The 24,047-nt window shown below is 32.2% G+C and overlaps 1 protein-coding gene across 1 annotated transcript; it reads left to right on the top strand.

Annotated features, from left to right (window-relative positions):
• The first annotated feature begins 922 nt into the window (after nucleotides 1-922).
• LOC148624165 (inositol-tetrakisphosphate 1-kinase-like) lies at nucleotides 923-24,047 on the top strand. The gene is made up of 10 exons (XM_088566713.1): nucleotides 923-1,110; nucleotides 7,040-7,064; nucleotides 11,806-11,931; nucleotides 12,527-12,644; nucleotides 16,385-16,483; nucleotides 16,659-16,702; nucleotides 18,257-18,416; nucleotides 20,384-20,451; nucleotides 21,675-21,843; nucleotides 22,576-24,047. Exons 1-10 carry the CDS (start codon nucleotides 1,031-1,033, stop codon nucleotides 22,890-22,892), a joined length of 1,206 nt encoding a protein of 401 aa, XP_088422839.1. The 5' UTR covers nucleotides 923-1,030; the 3' UTR covers nucleotides 22,893-24,047.

The following is a 24,047-nucleotide window of genomic DNA, read 5'->3' as shown; positions in this document are numbered from 1 at the left end:
TCAAATGAATTTCTATTATTAAAAATGATTTTTTTAATATTAGAAAATGGATTTAATGTATTTAATTACGACTTTTTAATGTTAGAAAATCATTTTGTAATGTTTAAAAAATGTGACTGACTTTGCAATACTGCAAAGTGATTTTTTAATATTAGAAATTCATTTTCTAATATTACAAATTCAATTTGTAATATTACAAAATGTGGGATATTTTATAATATTACTAAATCAGGAATTTGTAATATTAGAAAATGAATTTCTAATATTAAAAATTATTTTCTAATATTAAAAATTTATTTTCTAATATTACAAAATATTGATCTTTGTCCAGCACCGAATCCCAAAAGGGATTACAATTTGGCAAGCCATAGAAAAAACTGTTGAAAAGTACAAATGTTATCTTCATATGTTAATTCAGGGCTTCCTGATACTGTAATGTTTGCATTAAGTGGATAAGTATCACAGAGCCAGCTTAAATTATTAAACAAAGCTTTTGACTATATAAAAAGGACAATGAAAGAAGTAGTGGTCAAAATCTTCCATGTTAGTACCACATCTACATAGCGGATCAATTCTTTGATGATATTTACTCGGTGCAGGTCATAATTCAGAAAAGATGCAGAATATTTTAGTTGGGCTTTCTAGGTCCGTATGAAAAATATTTTGCTACAATGGATCGATCCTTATTCCAAGTTAAAACCGACTTTAATTTGGATAATGAATCAATATTTTTTATTGTCATGTCGAGATTTTTCCATTCCATAATTGTAGCTGGAAGGAAGGATTTCCTTGTAACAGACAATCTACAATACGCGTCCGGGTACCTTTTAGTAAGAGTATTTAGTAGACCTGTACCCGGCTAAGCGTGACGGCAGACTAACCGACACAGGTAACTGCTGATACAGGTAACCAACTAAGTAAATCAACACTTTAACTAAGGAAACAAAAATAAACTTCCGGTGTTAAAATGAAACATTTCCAATTCGGATGACGGAATAACAAGGATACAACTTACAGGTGACAGTTCAAGATGATGAAGCGTGTGGGTTATTGGATGAGTCAAAAGAAAAACAAAAGACTTAATCTTGAAGATCACAAGGAAACGTTCAGGTTTGGTACCATATCATTGCTCTCAAGTATTGTACTACGTTAATGTACATGTACTAATAATTACTAACTATGTAATTTATACACTATATAGATCAACTTTACTTTGTTCGTTTGTCGATCTAACATTGATCAGCGCTCAGTTCCATGATCAGTGCTTCCACTGTTGTCTGTCTTAAGTTATTTCAGCTGTCAATCATTCTTCCTAATCAGGGTAATGTCAGTACGACTTGTTCTCCTTGGCAAGTTTCAGATGGTGCCCATACAAGGGTCTGGCATAGTAAAAATCAAGTGAGCAAGCATTTGTAATGGGCCATTCATATACAGATGTATTGATAAGTTTCTAGTAGATCAAAGTATGTTTGTCTATCTTCGAGTGATTGTCAAGAGAAAGTTTCCTGAGACAGTGATACACATTACTTTGCATCTTTTCAAGGGTGTTAATATCAGATTAAAGCCAGAGACTCAACTTGGAAGAAGCATATTTCAATTTTGGTCTGATAATGTTTGTAAAGATAGTTATAACTTTCTGTTCTGTGAACTGTGTAAAGAATCTTTTTGCTAGTCAGATTTTTTTATAAACCTTAAGTTCAATGGTAGATGCATGTATGTGGTCAGATGGTTTCAAACTGTCATTTCATGTACATGTATATCCCCTGCAAACAAAGTTTGAGGGTATATATAGGTTTCACCCTGTCTGTCAGTCTGTCTGTCTGAACATATTTTCTTAGCAGCTTGTAGCATTGTTATGAAACTTTGTGGGATGTAATACAACCACATGGAGATATGCATACTGTCAGGAATTTAAGTTTGGACAAAAATTGTAGAAATGGCGGCTGTTTGACTTAAGCATTTTTCAGAAAAAATTTGGTCTCATGTGTTGTCCGCAACTCTTTCAACTGCTTGCAAGATTGTTGTGAAACTTAATGAGGTGTTAAATTACTAAATTGGGATGTGCATATTGCCAGGAATTTATATTTTAAGTAAATTTGCAGTCATATTGTGTCATTGTATTGTCAACAACAAAAAAATAATACTGACTGTGGTTTGGTGTTTTAGAAATGTCAGCAGATAGTGTGTTAAAAGTGCTTAGTCTATCCACCATAAAAATTGTTTTTTTTTTTTTTTTTGACACCATAAAAAAATTAGGGTTGGCAGGGAAAAAATAGGGGCAGTTGGGTTACAATAAACACAGATTTTTTTAGGCCTAACAGTTTCATTCATTGTTAGGTTGATGACTATATTTTTGTTTATACATTATTTACATTTTTTACAGCTTGCTCACACAGCCTGCATGGAGATATAATCTTCTTCCTTTATTTTTTGAATGACAAACATTGAGCTTGAAGGATAAGCATCTATAACCAATTTCATACACATACAATTTGTTAAATCTACATTTTTTTGTAGCTGCACATTTTATTTGACTCTTTATCTATTTGAAGTAACTGTTGTCAAAAGCAATCTACATATAATAAAAGTGCAGCTGGAGAAGCTCGATTTTTAAAAATTAAATACTGTATTTTTTCTACTACCAGTAAGTACCAGTCTTTATAAAATTTAGATACTGCCTATAGTTAAGGACTAATGGTGATTCATGTTGTAGAAAAACCCACCAAACAAATGATTCTTTTTCAGTCAGAAAAAGGCATACTGTGACTGAACACCAGCATAATGGTTCTCCATAATTTTTTCTATAACAGATTTTTTGTTACTTTCTTTTGTATTGTGAGTGGTAAGCTCTACCAATTTGAATGCAGAAAAAATATAAAAATATCTCCTAAGATTAAAAGGATATCAACTGCCATTCCAAAAATGATACACCACCTTGTCTGTAATTAGTCACAGTACATGTATGTCTCATTCTGTACTGTATGCTACAATTACAGTTGCAGATCCAGGGGGTGGGTGCCGGGGGACCCAACCCCCTTAGAAAAATTGTTTAAAATTGTTGAAAAATTGTTCAAGATACCCTCAGAATGCAGGATTTGTGGTTTTATATTTCAATGTTTTCTTGCCCCCAAACGTAGCAAATTTGGATCGCTTCATGATCCCCACCGTTGCTCCTGTCAAGAATTTTTTTTGGGCCACCCTTTACCTAAAGCCACTGCATTTTCAGGTAACAATAGTCCTTTTTATATTCAAATCTCTATTTTTGAGAAAACCATACATTTATTTCTCACTGAATTCAACCAAATCAAACCAAATCAAGAGCGATAACTCTTGCAAAGTACAATTTCATACATAAACTACATAATTTTATTACAAAAGTGCAACAACCTGGTCTGTAAGTGTTTCTTAATAAGAAATAAAAATGAATTTGGTTGGTTTTTGACAGGCATGAATTACTTACTGTCTGAATTTTATATGCACTGGTACTTCAGAACCTTACAACATGTACTGCTTTTTAAACAAATTCCCAACCCTGTTCACAAACTGTCTAATTTATTCATTGATTTTTTCTGCCTTATTCCTAAACTTAAAATTTGTTTCCTTATTATATTTAAACCTTCAAATTTAACCAATAGTCAAATTGGTTCAGCTTCACTACTTCTCCAGTTGATTGGTTTTAATATAGTTAAGTTTTTTAGCTCACCTTGCCAAAGGCCAAGTGAGTTTATGCCATCACTTGGCATCCGCCGTCGTCATGGACAAATCTTAAAAAATCTTCTCCTCTGAAACTACTGGACTGACAGGTTTTAAACTTGGCTTGATTGTTCCCAAGGGTGTTTTGCACAAAATGACCTTTGGGATTTTTGATCCATGAAAAAACATGGCAACCGTTACTAAAATTAGAACATAAGGGTCAGATTGCAGTTTTTTGCAAATAACTCAAAAACTGTTGCCTTTAGCAACTTTTTGGCTGGGTAATATTGTTCAGCATCATGAGATGGACCTATGCCAAAATTTTCAAAACAATTGGTCAACTAATGTAGGAGTTACGGCCCCTGAAACAGTTTTTTTGCATTTTTCGCATGTGCAACTTTGAAAATCATCTTCTCAAAATCCATTGCACAGAATTCAATGAAAGTTGGCATTTATGTTCCTTAGGGTATCCCACACAAATTGATTGTTGGAATTGTTGATTCATGAAAAAACATGGCTGCCGTTACTAAAAATAGAACATAGGGGTCAGATGGCAGTTTTTTGCAAATAACTCAAAAACTATTGCCTTTAGCAAATTTCTGTCAGGGTTAAATTGTTAAGCATCATGAGAAGGACCTATGCCGAAATTTTCAAAACCATTCATCCAAAAATGCATATATCTTATAAATATGTTTATTTTTTTTGCCATTGAACATGTCCCCATTTTTTTTGTCTTTGAAAAGTGAGGGGCATGGCTTGTTTTGCTTTGAATAATAACTCAAAAAATAGTTTTTCCCCTTCCCCATAATCCAAAATAATCATATTGCAGACAATGTTTTACAGCAGAAATGTTACAATGATTTAAAGTCAAAATATGTGAGTGCAACTGACTGCATAACTTTTTTTTATGGTCTTTGGTATAACATTGATATACATTCAATAAAAAACTAAATTAATTAATTCTTATTGCTGCAATATCACAATAAGTGATAGCAATTGATGATATGTGATTTTTTTATGAAGGGTGCAGTTATTTAAATATTGAATGGAAATTATCTTATGTTTGTTCAGAGTGTAACGATCCTTGGTGTAACAAGAAAAAATGTTACTCAAAGGACTAAATGCATTAGGCGAAAGACTTTTTATAAATTATTATATATTTAAAGATGGAAATGAAATGTACAAAGAAACAATACTTTATAATAGATTACACCGAACAAATTGAAAAACTAAAGCTGATACAGTAATTTTATATTATTTTAGTTTGTGTTTTATGTAAAACAATTATTGTGTATGTCCATGGACATTTATGCAGTAATAATCCATTTTGGTTTATCAAAAAGTTAATAATTTTCAAAGTAATTACATTTTTATCAATTTACACATTTCTTATTTAAGAATCAGATATTCCTAACACTATGTCAAGGGTACTAACGAAGGAAAATTGTTGCATTTGTTGCTTTCACCATGTTCATGAATTTTTTTTTCCATTGGCAAAAGCCTACCAAAAAAAGGCTAGTACATGTATGATTGATCTCCCTCCTATTTAAACTCCTATACAATTTGCTTATGAATAACAATGAAGTTTAAAGCAAACAAAGATGGGTGTAACTATCTAAATATCAACTTCGTGTCATTACAGGTAAGAAAGAATCAGTTCAATTTTGACAAAAAACCAGTACATGTATGATAATTCATCACATATTTTCAACATGGTTAATTCTTCCACCCTTAAAAGTCTTTTATTTACATTTAAGTCTAGTCTCAACTGGCTTTATCTGACTGTGTTAACCTTGATATGGACCACATTTACAATCTGTAGTAATACATGTTATTGTATTTACACATCATTATATGGTAATCAGTCATCTAAAACAATTGTTAACAGCCCCATATAAATAATTTGTCACCCTTAGCATTCTACTCTGTATGACAGCACTTTACCTGTTTATTTGCTGTGGAGAGCCTTAACAATGGGTCTATTATATTTAAGACTGCAAGATCAATATCATTGAACTTAATTTTTTGAAAGAATTCCATAAGTACCACTGGAAAAACCATATAAAACTTTTCGCATAAAGTTTCCAGTTGAAATCAATTTACAATGTACATGCATTACATGTAGAAAGTCAAATGGTTGAGGTTTAATGTATTTTTTGTACATTTTATTTATTGAGTTGAAAAATAATTTGATATATATGGTACAGTTGTTTGGTCATCTCTAGAAGATTTCAGGTTTGTTTAAGGATCTAGCACTATTATTTAGTGATGCCAAGTACATTGGCTTGTCTCACAATCTGTAGCCTTAATGTTTGGGAAAACAGCAGTAAATATCTTCTAAGTTAAACTATATATTGTATTACATGTGTAGTGATTTATTCATTGTTCCCTGTATAAAAAATTTCATTAATTCACACTGTTAAATAAATCAGGTAATTTCACTCTCAGATTTTCTCCCACCAAAAGGTCACAACAGGAATATCAATCTGATCACAAAATTAAAAACTGAGAAAATTTGTATAACAAGATAATCAACTGGTTATCCTGAATTACCAAAACTTGTTGCAATGAATACTGTGAATTCAGATATAATTGTGATATTTATGTTATTGCAAATAATCAGACTTTAAAATAGCAATATAATGGCATTATGGAACTTTAAACATAACTGATGCTGTGATTTTTCTTCAAATTGCATTTTCCTCTAAAATGACAAAATCACAAAAGTTAATGCATGCAACAATTTCTGAATGAACAGTAATTCTCTGCTTCAAAGAAGGTTATATCTTTGGCATGTGGATGTATAACCAAGAAGTCTGTCACATTTCATGAAAACCTATGTAAGGCCTTTACCTTCGACCTTTTTAAGGGAAAAATTTTTTAGACTGTACCATTTTTGTCTGTTGATCTGTAGCATGTGGATGAATAGACCATGGTGACCATCTTGTGATCTTGATTTTTGACCTTAATATGAGTCAAATGTATGCTCTCATAATGTTTTTGTCCTTTGATCTAGGCCTTATACCTTTAGTATGTAAATGTACAGCACAAGAGGACAGTGAGTCACCTGCCATGATGACCTTATTTAACCTTGAACTTTGACCTTAAGGTGAACTTTATGTGAATTTCCCAGGCCATAAATTGTCTTTGGACCTTTGGTGTGTACCATGAGATGTTGTTTTATTACCTTGGGGACTTCCATGTGATTTTAACCTCTGACCTCAAGGTCTGTGTTCTGTGATCACATTTCTTTTAATATTTTATGCATTCTGAAATTGAACATTGTTAGATCAACTTTTTATGTAGATTCCTTAGACTTTTAATGGTTAATTCTTATGTTTTTCAGAAATGCTGGTATAGACTTAGTACAGGTATGTACATATTACAGTGAAATTAAGATAAAATTCATTAATTCATTAATGTTTGCAAATGGCTTGTGAGCAACAGTTCTAATATATTTGATTCTCACTCTTAATATTACGCACTTCTTATCCTCACTTCTACCAAGTTCTGTAAATAAGGCCTTTTTGAATGACATAAATTGTAGTTTAGACATGCTGGATTCAAAATTTGTATGCATGCATACAAGTTAACAATCTCATTGTAAAAGTGTAGTCTGTTCTGTTTGAATCAGTCAAAAATTAAAACCTTGTTTAAGACCATAAATATTTTTGAAATTTTGAAATTTAGACATACTGGGTTATGTTGACAGAAAACTAAGTACATTGTATATTAACATTAATATCAATATTTCTGCACCTTTATTTTGGTTTCTGTAATATTTGTCTATATCGTAAAAACACTTATGTCATGTTCTGTGGTTGGTTTACCACTTGAGATTGATTAATAGTCCAGTACATATCTGAAGTTATTGTGCATTTTTATCAGTGATGACACTACATGTAGGTGTGGTCTCTTGGTTACTTACAATAAATTGCATTAAGGTGTGTCGTGTAAAATCAGATCTCACAAAGCTTTTGGTGTTCTCTACCAGTAAAGCTGACCTTTAGTAAATTGACCATCATTGTCTGAACAGTCATATGTAATAATTACAGGGGTACATGAACATGTTCTATCGTAGCCCAGAATTTTTCACTTATAGAGAAGCTACTAGTAACACCCTTAAATAAAATTTGGAAGATATATAGGAGCCATTCTGCCTGTCCACCCATTCATCTATCCATATATCTTGTTGGTGCAACTCCTTTTAAACCTTGTTATGGATTTTTGAGAAAATTCTTTAGAAAGACATCAGATGAAGATGAGCATGAATAAAATGTGTTTGATATAGAATGCAAACAAGATACTTTAACTGAAATGCTTTAAATGTCGAAACCAGCACAACTCCTAAACCATTCAATGGGTTATGATGACATTTTATAGTAAGTTTAGGCATTTTATGGAGATCTTCTTATAGAGATTATCCAACTGAATGGTTTAATACATTAAAACTGCTAGGCCAAACTGCTTAATTGGTTTTAATAAAGTTTTGCTGGAAGTTAAGGCATCATATTTTATATGACCGCAAAAAAAATGTGATCATATATTGGTTTGGGCTGTCATCCTCATCCACAGGCTTTTCATCCAATTACTTGAATATTTAAGAAATAAATCACAGAAACTCCATATTATCATTGTTTTACCATGGGATGGCCTGTGGTATTATGTAACCCTTCATTAATGCTAGGGGTAAAACAATATGGCATAAATTGCCAGCCCATGGTAAAACTATGATAAAATGGATTTTCTATGATTTATTTTAATTCAGTTAGGACTAGTTTCTTCTTATATTTGAATAGACACAGCCTATGTGTTGCATGAAAATATTGGTCTTGTGTTTATCACTTTTTTACCATGGCTGTGGTCTAAAACATATCATATAATAATAGTTGGTTGATCTTTTAAAAATTTTATTACAAGGATCCAAACAACAAAATCAAGGTTGGTATTGATATTGGGGTTAAAGACCCAACCATTTAAAAATAAGGAGCCAAAAACAAGCATTTCTGTAGACACTTGGTTTTTGTGCAGTAACTTGAATATTAGTTGGTCGATCTTTATAAAATTTAATAACAAGGTTCAAAACCAGAAAAGAACGGTTGGTTTTGATTTTAGGGGTTATGGTCCCAACTGAATTAGAAAAAGGGGCCGAAATCATGCACTTTAGAGAATTTACTTATACATATACATGAATAACTTCAATAAAAGCTTAGGAATGTCTATGATATTATTTTACAATATTCTATACCACAGACAATTCTAGACAAGTACTTGACTATTAATGAATGGATCTCTTAGATGTTGTGTAACAAGGTGCCATACTGCTATAGGAAGACTTATGATTGATTTTTTTGAGGGGGTTAAGACAATAACTTCTTTTTAATTAGGAGCCAAAAGAGCCTGAAGGTAGCATTTTCCTTGTGTTCGGACAATAACTTGACTCAAGTCTTGAGTATAAGTTAATGGATCTCATATTAATTTTACCACATTGTGACATACCACAAAAAGAAAGACTTGGAATGATTTTTGGTGTTTATGACATGAACCAAGAAAGAATAAGGAGCTAGAAACAAGTATTTTGTCTGATTTCTGGATGATAAATTAATTTAAAGGTGATGGATTGCTTTAAAGTTTTACCACAAGTTGCCATACTCCTAAAGGAAGTTTGGGATTGATTTTAGAGATTTTGACTGAACTATATATGAACTAGGGGTAAAAAAGTGACCACTTTGATTCCAGTGAAATTTTTATCCTGTTATATATATCTAATGAAAATCAAAATTCAAAATTTGTATCAAATTTGAATGGTGTGGTCATACTTGTCCCAGGGTTCACTTCTGTGTCAAGCTGTACCATGCCAAGCATTTCATTTTTAGATTTGCATTAATGCTGATTAATGTCAGGTCACACAATTGGGATTATTCAACTTAAGGGTAACATGATGTACATTCATGAATTGGGAGTTACTGGTATTTTCTTTGTGAGCGTACATGTTCTAAGTATAAAAATAGGAGATGTGGTATGATTGCCAATTATATGGTTATCTACCAAATGCCAAGAAACTAACAATTTAGTTTCTACAGGTCACCACATGGTCTTAAATGATAGGCAAAGCCCATACCATAAAGCAAGCTGTAAAAGGCCCCAAAATAACTGACGTAAAGCTATTCATAAAATAAAGAATTAATATAATCTATTGAACAAATGTAAAACAAATACTAGTAACAATGAACATAAAAATCCACTGGACTACAGGTTCCTGGCTTGAGACAGGCACATTAAGTATGTGGCATGGTTAAACTTGTTAGTGAGCGCTCAACCCTCCATCTAACTTGGAACAGTGGAAAATACAACAATAAAATAAATATTCTTTATGTTATTTTGGCAGAAGGGGCAAATTTGAGTTAGGGCATTTTCCTAATAGAAAACAAAATCTGCATGTTCATTTCTGCTCTGTTGAAAGATGCTTTTGTTAGGAGTTGTTACAAGAACAGGTGCACTTTAACTGTTGTTTTGTATTTAATCATTTAATGAACTTAATATGTTGCCAATTATAAGATGTACATGTATAATGTATGTTTTAGACATAAATATCACCTGATGATATGATGTATCTGTTTTTGTTAGAACTAAAGTGTTTTTCTCATAAGATTTCTAGTATTTTAATCATCTTTCATAAGAATATCCTGATTTGATAAGTTGATGCATGTGTCAGGGCCTATTATTGTATTTGTAGATCAAGGCTATGATAAATACTTTATTTTGGCAACAATATCAATGACCCAGAAATTGACCTTATGAAACAATGCAATGGTATTTTGTTGTTTTTGATATGGGGTATAAATTGAAAGGGAGTTATTCTGTAAAGTTTTCGTGCTGAGGAATTAAATTTGACAGAATTTCCATTCATTTAATGATTATTGCACTATAGACATTTGTTATAGTAGATAGGGTTTTGAAAATAAATCTGTCTATCATGTCAGATTATTACTTTCCATATCATGTATTTTGTGATGCATGTTTTTAAGAAGACAGTCTAATTTGGCTGAGCTCTCAGTTCCCATTAGTGAATAAAAAATTGTTTAATTTGATGTACAGAAACAAACTTTGGTTGGTTCTCCTTGAGCAAACCAGGTTATTTTGTATAATATGACTTGGTACTTCAATGTCATTAACGTCCATAGGTTCACACTCTGTGACTCAAATAATCCCAAACAAAATAATGTTTTGAATATTTGGGCTGTCACCCATTAGAAACATTCCTTTAATATTCATTTTGAATATATAGAGACCCTTAAAAAGGACAGGTGTATCATGAGCCAGTGGCACAGCTCTCTTTAACTGACCTATAGTATGGGATAAATTGGATTCCTTGCCTTCTTTTATTTATATTGATGCTTTATAGATATTTTTGTCTGTGCTAAAAATTTTCAGCTGTTTCTAGACTATTCATTTTTTAATTAATTTGTAACTCTGCATTTATTCATCATTCGTCTTGTGTGTAATTTTATAAGCAGTCTGACTGTTTTGAAAAAAAAAATACATGTACAACAAATTGTTGTCTTCATTTTGCTTATTTTATTCATTTGTATTTTGTATATCATCTGGTTTTGAAGATTTAACACATTTTGATCCTACCAGTATATGAATTGACATTTTGGTCCCACCAGTATATGAATCGACATTTTGGTTCTAACAGTTCATGAATCGACATTTTGGTTCTAACAGTACATGAATCGAAATTTTGGTTCTAACAGTACATGAATTGACATTTTGGTCTGACCAGTACGTGAATCGACATTTTGGTCCTACCAGTATATGAATCGACATTTTGGTTCTAACAGTATATGAATTGACAATTTGGTTCTAACAATATATGAATTGACAATTTTGTCCTACCAGTATATGAATTGACATTTTGGTTGTAACAGTATATGAATTGACATTTTGGTCCTACCAGTATATGAATTGACTGAATCAGATGTGTAAGACACTGGCTTCTTCCAAAATTTATTTTGCTGTGAAATGATCTGTTTATTCAATCATTTTGGTGTGCTGTATGTTAAATCATTATAGAATTGCCAGATCCCCAATTTATGACTCTCTTTACAGCTGGACATTGAAAGACCAATAACAGACCAGGGACCATTTAACCTTATCCTTCATAAGTTTACTGGATTGATGGTAGCGGCTAGAGATGGTGATATTACTGCTGAAATACGAATCCAAAATGTCAAAGTAAGTATTTCAGATCAGGCTAAGTAATGCCTTCCATTACTATGGTAACAATTTACGCAGAAATTAACTTGAATCTTTGACCTACCCTATGAAATAAAGTATTTATGTGTACCCTATGGTTGTAATACTAAAATCTTAATACACATATATTTAATGTCATCTGTAATCTCATGGTTAATTAGTGCACCTGATTCAATTTTCCCCCATTCCACCTATTAAGTAAAATCCTAGATCTTTCCATAGTTATGTATATTCATGACTGACTTGTAATTTCACAGTATTATAATATAAAAACATGTAAGGTACATTGTGTAGCATTTTCACATTCTTTTCAGAAATAAAAAAAAAGTATTGCACTATTCTACTAATTCAGAAATTATCGTGATATTTTTTTTACTGCATAAAATACAACAAAATTAAAATTGTAATGATAAAGATTATAGAACATTTAACATTATTAATGCAGGATTTTGTTGACTAAAATAACGAAGTCAAAATAGTTATAAATGCAAGTTTGGTTACAGAAATGATGACCCAAAAAGATTTTCTCCATTTTTAAAAGAAGTGTAAATATTTAAGGAATTGTTTGTTTTAGGACTACATTGCAAAGAATCCTGACTGTAAACTTATTGATAAGTTTGAGAATATTACCCACTTACTTGACAGGCAGCAGCAATACCAACTATTATTAGAGTGCCATTTACTGGAGTCTGGTAAGTATATTTTTTGTAAGGAAAATAGGATTCTTACTACCACTAAGCTATCAACATATGGAGCTAGTCAAATTTATATTTTGCCCCTAATCTTACATTTGTATCATTTGTATTTGACATCCTATGGAGCCTTTAATGGGAGTCGTATAGATATCTTACCATTCCTAAATGACATCCTATGGAACCTTTAATGGGAGTCAGATAGATATCTTACCATTCCTAAAATGACATCCTATAGAGCCTTTAATGGGAGTCGTATAGCTTTCTTACCAGTCCTAGTTGACATCCTATGAAGCCTTTAATGGGAGTCGTATGGATATCTTACCATACCTAAGTTGACTTCTTTTGGAGCCTTTAATGGGATTCATATGGATATCTTACCAGTCCTAAAATGACATCTTATGGAGCCTTTAATGGGAGTTGTATAGATATCTTACCAGTCCTAAGTTGACATCCTATGGTGCCTTTAATGGGAGTCAGATAGATATTTTACCATTCCTAAAATGACATCCTATGGAGCCTTTAATGGGAGTTGTATAGATATCTTACTAGTCCTAAGTTGACATCCTATGGAGCCTTTAATGGGAGTCTGATAGATATCTTACCAGTTCACATCCTATTGAGCCTTTAATGGTAGTCGTATAGATATCTGACCAGTCCTAAAATGACATCCTATGGATCCTTTAATGGGAATCTGATAGATATCTTAACACTACTCAGCTGTCACCATGTTGAGCCTTTAATAGAAGTCTGATAGATATCTTAACAGTACTCAGCTGTCACCCTCCTGAGCCTTCAATAGAAGTCTGATAGATATCTTAGCAGTACTCAGCCATCACACTGCTGAGCCTTTGAAGGGAGTCAGATCGAGATCTTAGCAGTACTCAGCTGTCACCCTGCTGAGCCTTTAATGGGAGTCAGATAGAGATCTTAGCAGTACTCAACTGTCACCCTGCTGAGCCTTTTATGGGAGTCAGACAGAGATCTTAGCAGTACTCAACTGTCACCCTGCTGAATCTTTTATGGGAGTCAGATAGAGATCTTAGCAGTACTCAACTGTCACCCTGCTGAGCCTTTTATGGGAGTCAGATAGAGATCTTAGCAGTACTCAACTCAACTGTCACCCTGCTGAGCCTTTAATGGGAGTCAGATAGAGATCTTAGCAGTACTCAACTGTCACCCTGCTGAGCCTTTTATGGGAGTCAGACAGAGATCTTAGCAGTGCTCAGCTGTCACTTGCTGATCCTTTAATTGGAATTTGCTAGATTTTTTACCCACACCGAACTTACACCTGCTTTAGCTTTTTACAATGGTCAGCTACAATGTAGATATATTTTCAGTGCTTATCTAAACCTCATCTGGGTTACATTGGCTTACAGTAGGTAGTTAGATGACACCTTATTATCCTTTCAGATGATTCTGGTAACTGCTTCCCTGTACACATTATACTGCTTGATATTAGTACTATGAATATATTTCTGTGTAGTTTTCTTCTGGGATTCTTTGGTGATTGATTATTTCCATTGTATTTTGTACTATAGACTATTAAAAGTACCAGCCCACATAAAATTCAGACAGGGCCAATGGTAAAGTGATTAATGGTGAAGAAAAAACCCACCAAATAAACAATGCTTTTTCAGTATACATATGCTTAACTTCCACTTAACGGTAGTCATTTCTGCATACAGATCTGCACTTTTTAGAAAATCATACATTCATCTCCCACAAAAATCAACCAAATCAAACCAAATCAAGAACGATAACTCTTGCATAGTTCCAATTTTATGTACAATCTATATATTTTTTTTATCTCAAAAGTGCAACAACCAAATGAAAAACTAAGATTGGTTATGTAATCAGTAATTGTATCTGAACAAGAAATAAAACTGAATTTGGTGGGTTGTTGACATGTATAAATCACCTTCTGTCTGATTTTTAGGAAGACTGATATTTAATTTGTGCTAATTCACTTTAGAATACCTATATCTATGAAGACACCTATAACTAAAATCTAATTAATAACACCTTGGAGAGCTGAGCATAATCAATGTGCTGTCAAAAGGGCTTACCTACATCAAATCTCATCTCATTCACTGCAGATTTTGGTTGTTCTCAAATCAATAATGATGACATTTTACAACTGACATATAACATGTATAAAACATTTTACAACTGACATATAACATGTATAAAACATTTTTTATGTATGGCTGATTGATTTTGATCTATTTATATATGTTATGTTTTTATATGAGGTTTAGTTGACCATTACTTAAAGTCAACCAATGATATAAATGTATTGTAAATGTATTAATTTTTACGGTTGCTAATATTTGCAGATTCTGTCAAGTGAACATATTAGTGGGTATCAATTTTCATGGTATTAAAAAATTATAAGCGTTAGATAGTGTAAAAAATCTATTTTGTGGGTACTATTTTTCGCGCTATTCTGTCCACCACGAAATAGTGAAAATTAGTACACCGCAAAAATTAAAAAGTGAAAAAAAGTGAATTATATATCACTTTTTCTTAAATAGGCATATTGTTTTTTGGTAAATTTTTCATATTTTTGTTCTGGTTCTTGCTCCTGGTACAAAAAAGTGCTACAGTCGAATCTGTCTTACTGATCACCTCTATTCAGTTTTAACTGTTCTCAACAACCCACCTCTCTAACATGATCAGCAACCAAGTATTTTACCTTACCATTTGAGCTTTGATCTCTCCATTACCAATTTTAGTCCTAAAGTTCAGTTGATTAAATTATTGGATTCTAGAAAACTGGCATAAAAATTGTACTCACACTCAATGAGTGGATGATTTATTAGAATCACTTTGTCAGTCCGTCCATCATTCCCTCCTTCTGTCCATCCAAATTTTCTTCAAAATTATCTCAGCTCCCTATGAGTGGATTGCTTTCAACTTTCAACTATGGCTATATATGGATTAGGCAAATGTTGGCCAATTTGGGTGTTGTCTGATATAAACTTCCTGTTTTGGGAGATTGCCGTTTTCACTGTATGGAATAATACAGAAATATTTTGTTACTCAAGTCTGTGGATTGGTTTCAATTTTAGTGTGTTATAAATAGATGAGGCATACATTGTAAGTGATTTTGGGTGCTGTACGTGTTGATGTGTCCCTTGAAGACAACATGTGCAAATTCATGCTGCAAAGGATTTGAGAGTTAGTAAAATACAATTATATTTATTTGGAAATATATAGCAGAGTACTACATGTTTTTGAGAACAATCTCAGTTGATCATCTAGCATCTACATCATATCACATGGTAGCTGTGTCAAGAGTAGTTTAGAGATGCTTTCAGTAGAGAAGTAAATGTCACCAAGGTGGGCCGTTGTTAAAGAAAAGGCTCAGAGTATAGAAGTATGGCCTCTTATGTATAATGTATCATAATAAGACCAAGGGTTAATACCACTTTTTTTTCTCCTTCTTTACTTAACCATTATTTCATTCTGTGGAGAGAGAGAAAAACAAAAAAAACATAAGTTCATTTTTCCTCCAGAACCCTCATTTTGTTCTAGTTTAATTTATTATTTAGAAGAAACCTGACTTATGTTATAAAGTAAACTGTTTTGTATTACCTTAGGTCTGTTTCAATTTATTAATACTTTTGTGAATACCTTGTTTTTTTGACAGGTTTGCATGGATGTCCTTTAGTATGATTTATACATTTTTAGCCATCCCTTATGTCTAACTAATTGTCCACACTTTTCTGTTGCAGATTCTCTTGTGTTTACCCCAACCTTTGTCACTCTACCCACAGCTGATATACAGAATAATGTATGCTTGTTATGCGAAGCCAACGTTACTTACCCTATCGGTGAGTAAGGCTTACTTTCATATTTAATTTATTCCACTTCAGTTTTAAATCATATTAGCTAATTTACAACAAAATATAAGAAAATGATCACTTGTTTGAAAAAGTGTTGAATATTCCTAAATCTTAATTATTCTTTTTAAAATTAACTGATTTTTTGTTTTATTTATACTTATAGTATGCAAACCAATCATAGCACATGGAAAGAAAGAGTCCCATCAGGTAAATTTCATTGTAAACTTTTCTGGAAATTAAGTGCTAAGGTTTGAATAGAAACAGTGTGTAGCCAGGTGAGAAAAAACTGCAGAAGATGCTTTGTTGTTGTCTGAAGACACTTGGTTATAGTGTTATAACTTCAGTATTAGTTAATGGATTTTAATAAAAATGTAAGATTTGGATGGATTTAGAGGTTATGGTCATTTATGATATTAAGAGTTAAAAACCAACCTTTTTTTTTAATTGTTTTTCTCACTACTGTGGATCTGTAAGAAGATTTACCATAAGATTTCAAACAACCAAAGTGGTATTGACTTTTAGAAATAACAGTTTAGGTAGTAGGTGCCAAAATCAGAAAGGAGGTCTGATTTGATTTGATATTGATGAAAAAGTTCGAATTTTGGACATAAAAAAAAAAAGAAAAAAATCCAATAGTATTTACAAGGAACAGATTATAATGTGATTCTTGTGTATTTCCTATACTTTTGTTTAAACAATGGATATTGGGACTGATTAGATACAGGTCTAATTTCTGATTTCCTTGAATACCATAAATATTCTGCGTAACAGACTCTGAATCATGGGTATGAGGAAATGCGTCTTAAAAGGTCTCTTACCAAATTCTGTTTTAGATATCAGTTTCTTCTAAAACAATGAGTAATGATTGTTTTTTTTTTTTGGTACTAATGTGACCACTGATTTGCCGATTTTGACAATAGCATCAATGCTTTTTAATAACCACTGGTATGTGCATGCAACAGTGGAGGTTAAGCACACTGTAAAATGATTTAACCCACCATTTCATTAGAAATGCCTGTACCAAGTCAGGAAAATTGCTGCTCTGGTTTTATTTTTGGACTTGACTTGATAGTGATTAGAATTAGTGTTTTGTAATTTCGTTGTTACCCTTATTCAAATTTTAATGTAAGTGACCTTTTTCATTCTGGTCATACTAGTAGTCTCGTGTTTTATAAAATATGTAATCACAATTCAAAGCTGTAACAAACTTGAGTGATGTGGCTATACCTGTCACAACTGTACCTCAGGGTCATACCAACTTTGAGATATTTTTTTATTCAGTACAAGTAGTTAAGTTCTTCAGTAAATGAGCTATATCTATAACTTTAAAAATATGTTCCTGAAACTAACATTTTCTAAAAGAAACAAGAAGTTTAAGGCAATTACATTTATATCTAGAATGGTAGGGAGAAGCTAATGTGTTTTCTACAACTGTACTTTAAAGTAATAATGAAAAGTCATAGTTGTGATTATGTGGGTTACCATTCTGCTTGTGTTGTATTAAGTTTTAATTATAAGGATTTAATCTCAGAATAAGTAAAGAAGAATTACTGTTAATCTTAGCACTTATATTTTGATTACCTTAGCTTTGTGTTGTTAGTTCATATACAAGGGATATGGTTTGTGTTATCGTACGTTGTTTTTTTTTTTTAAATATACCAGTATTGTACAATAATTTACCACCTGCTACATTTTCCCATTTGAAAACATTTGCTTAAATGTTGCTAAATGAAAGAGTATTTTTTCAATGGTCTTTTTTAGATGTCAATTATATTTGATAAGGACGGACTGACAGACATTCAGCCACCGTGTGTTGCTCAGTCTTTCATCAACCACAATGCAGTTCTGTATAAAGTGTTTATCATCGGTAACCAACAATTCATTGTAGAGAGACCATCAATCAAAAACTTTACACCAAGGGGTAGGTATACCTTGTACCATAGACAAACCATCATAACTGTCTGTCTGCCTGTTCTCCTCACACCAAGGGGTAGGTATACCTTGTACCATAGACAAACCGTCATAACTGTCTGTCTGCCTGTCCTCCTCACACCAAGGGGTAGATATACCTTGTACCATAGACAAACCATCATAACTGTCTGTCTGCCTGTCCTCCTCACACCAAGGGGTAGGTATACCTTGTACCATAGACAAACCATCATAACTGTCTGTCTGCCTGTCCTCCTCACACCAAGGGGTAGGTATACCTTGTACCATAGACAAACCATTATAACTGTCTGTCTGCCTGCCCTCACAATATGTTTCCTAGTTTGTTTAATATGAAAGTATTACACCTGAGGGTTTATACACTTGGAAAGTTCTACTTGTTCTAAACTCATTAAAGTCCTGCTCTTCATTTGGGTTGATATAAAGTAAAAAGTATAATTTTAATGTGTTATGAACTTTATGAAGTTAATATGCCCAAGGTATATTTGGTACATTGTTTGTTATCTGAAACTACCATGCCTTATACTTCTGATTCCTAACACATTGAAGATAAGCATCTATGGATAGTCCAAAAAGTTTTGTAAATTAAGCCAATTTAGAATCACTTTCAACTAATTTATTCAAGGATATACATGTAACTCATTGATGGATAATTCTAAGTCTTGTAGATGTTTTTACATTCTTGCTGTTATACCATTTTTAGTTTATATTGTGGACTTGAACTTTGGCTTTGTGTATCAACCCTGTCTTTTGCTTTAAAGTGAAATTTTGTTTGTTTGTTTTTTTTTTCACACTCAAATTTGACTACTAAGATCTATTTTTAGCTCACCTAGCCAAAAGGCCATGTGAGCTACTGCAATCACTATGTGTCCATCATTGTCGTCCGTTAACTTTTTCAAATATCTTCTCCTCTCTCAACAGATTGTAACCAAGCTTTGCATGAATGTTTTTAAGGGTATTTTTTCAATCTATGTGTGGGAATGTTTTAGCTGGAAAAAAAAATGGCCACTGTTACTAAGAATAGACCATAGGGTTCAAATTGCAGAATTATGCAAATAACTCAGAAACAGTTGGGTTTAGCTAAAATCTTGTTGTGAGTAAAATTGTTCAACATGATGGGATTGACCTGTGCTGAAATTCTCTGAAAGGTTTGTTGACGACTGAATGAGTTATGGGTCCTGAAATGTATTTTTATTTAAATCTTTGTCTCTGAGACAAAATGTAGGATGGATTGTAATCAAACATGGCATGAATGCTTGTTAGGATATCCTTAACAATTTTTTATCTGTCAAAAACATGGCTACCACTTCCAAAAAATGATGGACTTGTTGAAATTACTTGAAAATCAATGGGTTTAGCCAAATTTTCTAGGGGAAAAATGGATCAGCATGGTGATACCGACCTATGCCGAAATTTTCATACATAAAGATCTGTTGCTCAGTGTTGGAGTTATTGCCCTTGAAGAGTAAAAAAATGACTATGAGAGATTTATTTTATGATATGAAAATTTGGTGGATAACAAATATGCTCTGTATTGATTAAATGATTCTTGTGACAGTAGTATGGTAAGGTCTAGAGTCCAGCTTCAGAAAACTAAAAAGGCTATTATTGACCAGGTGAGCAATTCAGGCTCTCTACTCTAGTTAATTCTGGTTTTACTTATTTCAGCTTTATTGACTTAGTGAAATAAGGCTGTGTTAAGTAGGTTAAAAGTTATATAAACTACTCTGACAATTAGAAGTTACACATAAAATAACAAGCTTTCAAAACTCTAACTGTAGGATAATCTTTCATTTAGATTATACAGTACATAATACTGCTCTATAAAGGCAAGCTAATCTGAAAGTAGGAAGGGCACTAATTCCTATCCTTAGACAGAGTATGAATTATAATTAAAATGTCCAAGTATTCCTACAATGATTACACTTTCATTTATTTCAGGCCAAGCAACTATACATTTTGACAGTAATGATGTGTCAAAGCCTAATTGTTCAAGTTTTTTGACAGAAGTAAGTGACTGAACTAACAATTTATAGCAAAATTATTGCAACAGAATTATTACTGTTTTAATAAAGTCTTTCATTGTTCAATAAATCCACTCATGATTTCTCTATTCCACAAAAATTTATGTAACTTACATTTTAATGCAGCTTTGTTTTAAAGTGAAATTTCATTGGATTACAACATAAATGATAGGGCATCAGTTCCATGAATGACTGTCTTAATTTTTTATACATCCACAAAAATTTTCCTTATGTCTGGACTATAACTCGAGTAAAAATGATTGGTGCCATACCATAAAAAAAAGACTTGGAATAATTTTTGGATTGTGACTTGAGCCAAGTAAGAATAAGGGGCCACAAATGGTCCAGAAACAAGTATTTATTTTGTTTTTATAATTTCTGGACAATAACTTGAGTGAAAGGTAATTGAATTGAAATTATACCACCAGGTGCCATATCCCTACAAGAAGATTTGAATCGATTTTGCAGGTTTTGACTGTAACCATTTAGGTGACCACTTTCGTTCCGGTCTACTTCTTATCCCGTTTCAAATGTGAAATCATAATAAAAATTCAAAACTGTGTCAAGTTTATAGGGAGTGTACGTATTTGAAAAACTTAAGTGCCATCTAACCTTCAACTTGGAGTATGACTTACACATCGTTGTTAGCCCTAAAAAACCTTCCTCAGGGAGTATGGCTCGCACATCATTGTAAGACTGATAAAAACCTTCCTCAGGGAGTATGGCTCGCACATCATTGTAAGACTGATAAAAACCTTCAAGAGGGAGTATGGCTCACACATCATTGTAAGACTGATAAAAACCTTCAAGAGGGAGTATGACTCACACATCATTGTTAGCCCTATAAAAATCTTTAACAGGGAGTATGACTCACACATCATTGTTAGCCCTATAAAAACCCTTAACAGGGAGTATGGGTCTTACATCATGGTAAGCCCTATAAAAACCTTCAAGAGGGAGTATGACTCTCACATCATTGTAAGCCCTATAAAAGCCTTCAAGAGGGAGTATGACTCTCACATCATTGTAAGCCCTTTAAAAACCTTCAAGAGGGAGTATGACTCGCACATCATTGTAAGCCCTATGAAAACCTTCAAGAGGGAGTATGACTCGCACATCATTGTAAGCCCTATAAAAACCTGTGTTTTCTCTTCTTCACATCTGTGTTAGAGCTTAGTGCTACCTTTCTGCTATATAACCCATTGTAGTTGGACCAAGATGATCTCAGTAAAACACCTATACCTCCTGACCAAGATAGGTTGAAGGAAATAGCTCTGATTATACAGCAGCAGTTAAAGATGGAGTTGTTTGGTATTGATGTTATTATTGATTGTCAATCAGGAAAATATGCTGTGATAGATATAAATGCCTTCCCAGGTAAGTATATACAACTGTTCATCAGTGAAGAATATGATGTGGAATATTACAAATATTTTAGGCTAATTGAAGTTTAATATAAAAGTGATATTATACTGCTGTATTACAACTTCAGTTTAAATATAATAAGGTTAATTTAAGAAGAATTCACAAAGTCTTGTAAGATACATTAAGCAAACTTATTTGAACTTCTATTTTTGTCACTGATGTTTAATTTAGTGATTACCAGTATTTACTATAACTACAAAAGTGTTTAAACATTTCTAATGTAATTACTATTTTGTGGTTAAATAAAGAATCAATCTTTGTGTGAATTTTGCGAAAAAACATTTTAGTGTAAATAAACTGTTAACATTTTTTTTATTGTTTCTAGTACAGTATTATGCCATAATTAAAGGAAATACATATCACAAGTTTTTTTGGGTGTAGAATGGAGTAGTTAATATATCCAAAGGGAGATAACTAAAACAGTATTAACTTCATATGTCAACTGGAACAGAATGCAAAAAAAAACCAAACACTAAACAACATATTTTTTTCAAGTTTGATGAAATGCATTCTATAATTTTAATTGCCTTTAAATTTTTTAGCGACTTGTCCATTTTATTTAATTTGTAATCTGACCACCTACATAGTACCGGAGATCAGTTACAATTTAATCTTATACATGTAAAGATACAGAATATTACTTATAACAAAATGTAGTGCTTACATTAAACTTTCCACTTTTAGGATATGAAGGTGTGGATAACTTTGTCGAAATTTTATGCAGTTACTTGATAAACACTATGTCAGTACAAAAATCAAGTGATTTAGAACAGTTCTCAGATCCAGAAAAACAGATACGACCTAAAAGGTTAAAAGTTTGTACTGGTAATGAGCACTGCATGATGTATAAATGTCAGAAGGAACAAACTGAGTGTCGGAATATTGAAGGTTTTGGCTACAGTTCTGATAGCATGACATCTGATGCCGAAAGTCAAGATGAGACAACAAGTCATTTGAAGCAGCAAGTGAAACGATGTTCTAAACACTGCCAAAAACAGTGATTGATTTATTTGTATTTAACTGGGCATTTTTTGATTTATCAAAACATTATACACATAGTAATTAACTAGTCCAGTCTACAGCTGAGGTGGGAGGGGTAGAGATTTATTAGTTTAAAGGACCATATTACAATTACTGAGAAAACTTATTATTTAATGGCAAATTGAATATTTAATGACTGTGAAAAATCATAATGTAACACATTTTATTGCTTTATTTGTTGATAAAACACTATCCTGCAAGGTCTACAAGTATAATATGATTTTTAGGAGATACTGTTTTGTTATTTTCTGTCATTTTAACTACAAATTATAATTTTGTATGGTAAGAACAAAATGGATCATTGATGAAATAGAAAAAAATATCAAGGTTACAGTTGCTAGAGAAATCATATACTTCAAGTACACTGTGGTAGATTAGTTGTTAACTTTCTTGTCCCCAAATTACTTATATATTGCTGGAAGTATTCTTATACAAAAATCACAATTGGAACTATCCGTCAGAATAAAAGTTTTTTTGGGAAGTATATGTATATCACAAGTTAATTGTCAGTGAAGAAGTTTGGTAATGAGTTTGTGACATGTATAAAGATTGAAAATATTTGGTGTTTTTTTTTCAAATAATGTTATGCATTATACTGTACTATAAATCAAGTATTTTTATGCAGTTATTCCATGGAAGCAATTTATTGTTGGGTAGTTTTTTTTTACTTTCATATTTCATTGACTTTATCTTTGTTTTTGTTTTTTCTTTGTTTTTTCTACTTATGTGTTTTGTTACCTTGCCTTGCTATTTATTTATGAATGTGTGAAGAAAATACATGAACAAAGATCATAACAGGTATTAATTATGATATGAAAATTACACAAAACTGAGAGGGTAGCAAAAAATATTGCTCCTTTGAAAGATACCAGCACTGTCAATTAAGACCCACTAAGGTTTTTGTAATGAGTGTGATTGTATAATGTTTTATAGTACTTTCCAGTTACCTAATTTGCTAAAGTAATCAACATGCATTTGTCAAGTTTATTATTTCTGTAGGCATTAAATAACAAGTGATGCAGTCATGGGATTAATAATTCCAACACAATGAAAATTTTTTTCTCATGATGATTAAATGGGACTATTTGATAGATAGAAAATTTTGTGGTCCTGTC

This window comes from Perna viridis, chromosome 2 (assembly GCF_037379345.1).
Source record: "Perna viridis isolate PV_CMFRI_1.1 ecotype Kerala chromosome 2, ASM3737934v1, whole genome shotgun sequence".
Taxonomy (NCBI): Eukaryota; Metazoa; Mollusca; class Bivalvia; order Mytilida; family Mytilidae; genus Perna; species Perna viridis.
The sequence above is the reverse complement of the archived record's forward strand: the minus strand, read 5'-3'. Positions and strand labels throughout refer to the sequence as shown.